Genomic DNA, 6,954 nt, shown 5'->3' with positions numbered 1-6,954 from the left:
TATATATATATATATATATATTGATATCTATACCAGCTTATATGTAACGACTACTGCTTTATACAATAAAGTCACACTAATAACTTGAAATAAAAAATCTATTAAAAAATCTCCAAAATGTCTATTTTCTTCCTCTTTTAAAAACGAAAAAAGAATCAGAGCCAGATGTCTAAATCCGTTTGTAATGATTCTAAACCGCTAAATATGTGGTCCTTGTGGCATGGGTTACATTTATGGGAATTAGTTGGGGAGAGTTTTGTGGGCCCTTGGCTAGCCAGGTCGTCTTTTTCCTCTTTATTATTGTGGTTTAAGATTCAGAAAAGAAATTCATAAATTCATCCAGTTTAAATACACAGATGGAGAAAAGGGAGTTTCGTTAATGTTTTGAGATTACGACTCGTCATCGTTGACAGTCAAAACCGTTGTAAGAAGACTGTAAAGTCAAAGAAGATAGTCATCGTTCTCGTTAGCGATACCAAGCTAAATAAATAAAACAAGCAATGATTAAATTACGGATCATAATCATCTCCTTGTTTTATAGTAAAAAAAATTATTGTGCATCAGTCACTTATTCTATACTATATTATAAAGCATTTGACAAAAGTTCTTAAAAATCATTTTTTTATGCATAAAGTATTGTTTATTAATGCATGTTACTTAAAACTCAAGATTACAAGTAGATTGTGTGGAAGTACAACTTATTAAAGCTCCATATCTGAATTCGTGTACCTAACTGTAGATAAACATAATCAAATACATGATAAACATCTCATTTAAATATAAAAAAATCTAAAATATAATTAGGATAATTATCGAGTTCTAACAGAATATTTAATTATTATCCTTATAAAATGTTACATTATTAAACCAAAAATAAATTATTTCATTATTAACTTAAATTAAATTATAATAAAAATAAATAAATTAAAGAAATTACATAAAAAATGAGAAATTTTAAATAATGATTTGATATTAATATTAATATATTTTTTTTTTCAAAATTTTATGATATCTTCAAATTTATATTTTATTCAAAAATAAAATCATTATTACTTTCTTAAAAACACATAAAATCGTATTATAACATCGAGGGAGACAAAAAAATAAGATAGAACATTAAAATCGAAAATGTATTTCGTTGAATTGTGCGACTACCGTTCTAGTAAAGATAAGACATTGCGCCAAAATGCATAGGGTTGTTTTTTAAATTTTATTTGTTTAATATATAAGTATAATAAAAGGAGATTCAGATATAAAGAAAAAAAAAAAAACAAAGAACACTTATATTACATGTAATTATGGAACTGATCAAACCTCTGACGTCATTGGGTCAAGCACGCATGTGCGTGCAGCGTGCCTCACGGTTGAATATATGACAACTTTACTCCTATTCAATTTATTTATCATGTCAACTCTTAAATATTTATGTGTTAATTAAGAATAGATTTGGAAAATTTTAATTATTAGACACTTATTTTGGGACAAATATAAATAGAAAACGTGGACATTATGGACGGAAGGAGTAACAAAGAGTAAACAACAAATTTGGTCCTTATGGTTTGTTGAAAGTAACATTTTTCGTCTCTGTAGTTTCGAAATTACAAGATGATCATTATAGTTTGTGAAAACATCTGAGTTTGGTCTCTCCCTTTTAACAGTCGTTAAACGAAGCACAGTTTCATTTCTTTATCGATTCTTTTGTCTTTTAACCAACCAAAATCGATTTTACAATTTGATCGTTGTGGTTCTTAATTAGGTAAACGATAACGAAATCGTTAAGAAGACGAAAACACTACTTATTTAACAGATTCTTTTAACGATTGTTAGAGTAAGAGACCAAATTTAAATATTTTTCAAACCATGATGGTCATCTGGTAATTTTAAAATTACAGAAACAAAACACACGAAATAAAAATTGTACTTTAATGAGAAAAAAAAAACTATTTAGTGCTTATCATCTAACTATTTCATATTTTATAAATAAATATATTATTTTATAAAATATAACGTTTTTTTAATCATTGTCGTGTATGCAAAAAAAAATTTACAATAATTGTACGGTCAAAAGGATCTTTATCGAAGCTCGAAGCTTGGCCACCCAACTTGTTTATTTATATTTATTATTTTTTGGCTTTTTATTTGTCTTAATCACTACAGACAAATTTTGTCCATCATATAGAAAATATACATTTTTTTTACAAATAAATTATTAGGTTTAAAAATAAATGATACTCCTATGCCAAATAAAGAAAGCACGCACAAGGAATATTCGATTTTATTTTTAAATTTTATGAATTATTAAGCACTACAAATGAAAAAAATAATATTATTTTGCAATAAAGACAACAGATATTAACCACAAGAGTGGTGTCTGATTGGTTTGAGTCTGTTTGGGACTCTAAAGGTTAAAAGTGCATGGAAGTTTCATGTTTAAATACGAGGAGGAATAAAAATCCCTTTGTGACTATGAAGGTTCAAACGCGGTGACTCTGAACTACCTGCAAAACAGGTGGTCGTCTTGGGATTAGTTGGCGCGTGTAGCGGGTTGGATATCCAGATTAATAAAAAAAGACAACAAATATTTTTAATTAGTTATGAATTTTAAAGAACTTGATTATCTACTAAGGGGGTGTTTGGGAATACTTATAAAAACAACTTATTGATTTATTCCGGTGTGGCATCGGTAATAAACATTTTTAAGTGTTTGGATAAACAACTTATACATGTGTCAAACCGGTAATAAGGAGTTTTTTAAGAAGTTAAATTCTTCTGACTTATATAAGTTGATTTATGCTTTTGTAAAAAAACATAAATTGTTTCAAATAAGCAATTCCAAACACCCCTTAAATATTTCACGTTATATTTTGGATATTAAAAATAAATGAATATTATGGATCATGCCTAATTGGTTAAATAAAAATATTTTGAAAAATGTATTTGTAATTTTCGTTGTATAAAACAACATGTTTTCGAATTTAACGTTTTGATTTTTACTATAAATGAATGCCAAGTAAACACTGGAACTTCACATGATGTTATTTGGTTTAAAAATATTTATATATAATACAGTGAAATATATCTTGATTTTAATGTTTTGTTTATTTTGGTTTTTTTTTTTGTCTCAGTCAATGTCATAATACAGTTTTATGTGATTTTGAGAAAATGATAATGTTTTTATTTTTGAATCAAAATAGAAATATGAAAATATTATAAAATTTTGAAAAAAATGTATTGATATTAATATCAAATTAACTATTTAAAATTTATCGTGTGAAGGGATATGATAACTTATTTACTTCTCAAATAAATCTTAATCAATCTAATTCACAATATTTGACTAGTTAAACCGTAATTCTTGACCAATCTTGAACGTATGAAGGGATATGATCACTTCTTTATTTCTCAAATAAACCTGTTCCAATATATATATATATATAGATTAAATTTATATAATATACATTTATCAGTAAAAGTGCTTAATCATTTGAGAACTCCTATGTTTGTGAAATCCGTGAGACCTTCATCCTTAAGGTTTTATTTCACATGATTTTTTTTTTCTATCTAGGTATAATATTTAATGTATTAATTAACATATATTTGTTTCACAATGTGTTAGTTTATATGTGTTCAGTTCACAATGTAAAACTTTATACATGTATTTGTTATTTCACAAACACGTAAAAAATACTTACATTTTAAACCGAATATATGTAAAACAAAAATCATAAAAATAACACATGATGTACTGGTTCTCAAAAATCTCACGTGATTTATATAATTCTCAAAAAGAAGGTTGCCATGTCAATAAAGTATAGTATAAGTGGGGTTGTTTGTTTACCTCTTAATAGTCATATTAAGAGGCAAACTCTGAATCGTTAAGAGGTGAATTGTTTGGCAAAAAAACAATCTGTCTCTTAATGGTTCTAAAACCCTCTGAATGATTTTGTATCATGGATCTCCCTTAAACATTAAGAGCCCTAATTTTATTGTACACAATTACTAAACAATTATATTTTATTTTGCACTATATCATGAGAGCCTTTTAATCATTCTGCACCAAACTATTCATCAATTACCAAACAGCCTCTAATTTATTAATTCTGGAATAAAGATTTTGATTTTTATTAAGGGATTATTTGCATGCATTCCACCATTCTGAGTGGCCAATCTCCATCTTTGTCCTTCACATGGAATCCATGTTGACATCACACTATGTGTTTTAACATTTAATAAATTAAATTATAACCCAATGATGTCATATATTTGTAAAACCTCTAATATATTGGTTGTTTGTTTACTTTTTAATAGTTTTATTAAAAGACAATATTTGAATCGTTAAGAGATGAACCTTGTTTGAAAAAAAAGTCTGTCTCTTAATGGTTTTAAAATCATCTGAATGGTTTTGTATAATGGACATCCCTTAACCATTCAGCGCCCTAATTTCATCATAAACAATTAACAAACAATTATATTTCATTTTGCACTATATCATGACTCATGAGAGCCTCCTAATCATTCTTACCACTCAATCATTCTGCACCAGACCATTCAGCAACTGTCAACACAGCCCCTAAATTATAACATTCAAAGTATGAAATATAACAAATTCAAAAAAACCACTCAAGAGTAATTAACTGTTAACCTTATCAGATAAAATTGTTATATCTTATAAACTAGCTAGTAAGTTGAATGATTAAAAAGTCGTATGAAAAAACTATGTAATTCTACGGGTCTGTTTGTTCGCAGCTTAATGAGACTCACAATTTATTTAGCCAAATATAAATGACTGTTTGGTAGTGACTTAATGATATTAAACAAAAAGCCAAGTTTTCAAACCCACCTTCCCAATTTAAAAATACGCTCCTTCCATTTATGGAAAAAAAATTCATGATCAAAAACTTTTAAATCTATACAGATGGTAAAGGTCGAGAATCTTACTTGGTAAGAAGGTGTGATGACTTTTACCTAGTAAATACTTATCGGATAAATTACTGCATACAATGTTGTTTTAATGGATTATAATTTTATCCGGTAAGGTAAACGAGAGCATTGACTCTTATCGATAAGTGCTTATCGGATAAGCGTTCGAGTAAACTTCCGTAACTAAAAAAAACTGATATATCGTTGGCAATGAACACAATAACAATGAAATTGACTCAAATAGTCGGTCTGGTCAACTAAATTATCTTTCTAGCTACTTTTTTAAACCTCTTTCCAAAATGGTTAGTCTTTACAGATGTTTTATGAATTTGCGTAAAGACGTATTTTTGGAGAAAAAAAATATTCTTGTACATATTCGTAAAGGGTGGTGTCTGATTGGTTTGAGCTTGACTACAAATGTCAAAAGTATCAGGAGGTCCCAGGTTCAAATCCAAGGAGAAATAAAAATCCCCTTGTGGCCACGGAGGTTCAAATACGGTGACTCTGGGCTATCTGTAAAGCAGGTGGTCGCCCTGAGATTAGTCAGCTCGCATAGCAGGTTAAATATCCAGGTTAATAAAAAAAACGATATTTCTTTAAACTTTGATTAAATTAAAATTTTAATTAAAAAATTGACTAAAAAATAAAATTAATTAAAAGACCGGTTATTCAAATCAATTTTCTGCAATCACACCCTCGATTGCTACAATGGACCGACCATCGTGGTAGTTAGCAGTCAAAAATCAAGTCCGATTGAATCCAAATCAACCGTCAGATCAAACAGCCCCACAATATGTTCCTGCATCACACGTACGCACAATCAAACCACCCTAGATGCTTATCAAACAAAATTAAAATATCCGAACCCACCAGACATGTGGTACTCATCCCCCCAATATTAACAAAACCCAATTTCACACCTCCACCACAAAACCTAAATCAACCACCCACCATGGGAGTCGTCGAAGAAGCTCACAATGTCAAAATCCTAGGTTCCGGCCACCGGACCATCGTCTTGGCACATGGTTTCGGTACCGACCAATCGGTATGGAAGCATCTGGTTCCTCATCTCGTCGAGGATTACAAGGTTGTTTTGTACGATAACATGGGGGCAGGTACCACAAACCCTGAATACTTCGATTTCGAGAGGTATGCGACTCTGGAAGGTTATGCGTACGATGTGATCGGCATTCTGGAGGAACTTCGGGTATCTTCATGTATATTTGTCGGTCACTCTGTGTCGGCTATGATTGGGGCGGTCGCTTCCATTACTCGTCCTGATCTGTTTTCCAAAATTGTGATGATTTCGGCTTCTCCAAGGTTAGTCTCAGTTCCAGACATGTTCGTGATGTTGTTGTTGTTGTGTTGCTTTTTGCCGTCAGTTGACTTTTGGAAAACGTTAAATTAAGAAACGAGATGATACATTGATTAATATGTTTCTATTTTGAGTAGTTCATTACTAGTTACCGTTTTTTAACAACAGTAAACTTGCTTATTTTAGTAAGTGTAAATCATGTCTGTAGACTCCTCTCCCCTATATCTACTTAGGTAATCTTTACCAAAAAAAGTAGGTGAACACCAGGTTACACTATTTTACTGGGTTGATATCCCCACCCCCTCCCTCTCACATTCGATCAATTTATTTAATATTATAATTTTAAATTATACTTCATACCCCTGTAATTATTTAATTAATTTATTTTATACCTTTTACTTTTAAATTTTTCATTTTGCATCTTTATTAAATTAATATACATAATCGTATATCAACTAAAACATGTTTAAAAAATACCTTTTTATTTTAACAAGTTACACAATTATAATCGTATCGTTAATACCTTCGAAATGAGTTTAATATTGAATAGTTTTTGAGTTAATTATATTATTATATATTATATACACTGTGAAAAAAATTGTCAATCTCTTCGAAATAAACCCAATAATGAATATTATTTGATTTAATTATATTATTATAATCGTATTTTAACTAAAATCCATTAAAAATATGTTTTTATTTTAATAAGTTACATCATC

At 29.1% G+C, this 6,954-nt stretch overlaps 1 protein-coding gene across 1 annotated transcript in view; it reads left to right on the top strand.

Moving 5' to 3' along the window:
* The first annotated feature begins 5,797 nt into the window (after positions 1-5,797).
* Positions 5,798-6,954, top strand: part of LOC112515366 (probable esterase KAI2) — a 3,429-nt gene continuing 2,272 nt past the window's right edge. Inside the window, exon 1 of the mRNA XM_025122144.1 lies at positions 5,798-6,240. Within this exon, the coding sequence (XP_024977912.1) occupies positions 5,873-6,240 (368 nt within the window). The 5' untranslated portion in view covers positions 5,798-5,872. The remainder of the gene's footprint in view (positions 6,241-6,954) is intronic.

This window comes from Cynara cardunculus (genome assembly GCF_001531365.2).
Source record: "Cynara cardunculus var. scolymus isolate 2C chromosome LG 7, CcrdV1, whole genome shotgun sequence".
In the NCBI taxonomy this organism is placed as follows: Eukaryota; Viridiplantae; Streptophyta; class Magnoliopsida; order Asterales; family Asteraceae; genus Cynara; species Cynara cardunculus.
Note: the sequence above shows the minus strand (reverse complement) of the source record. Positions and strands in the feature narration are given on the sequence as shown.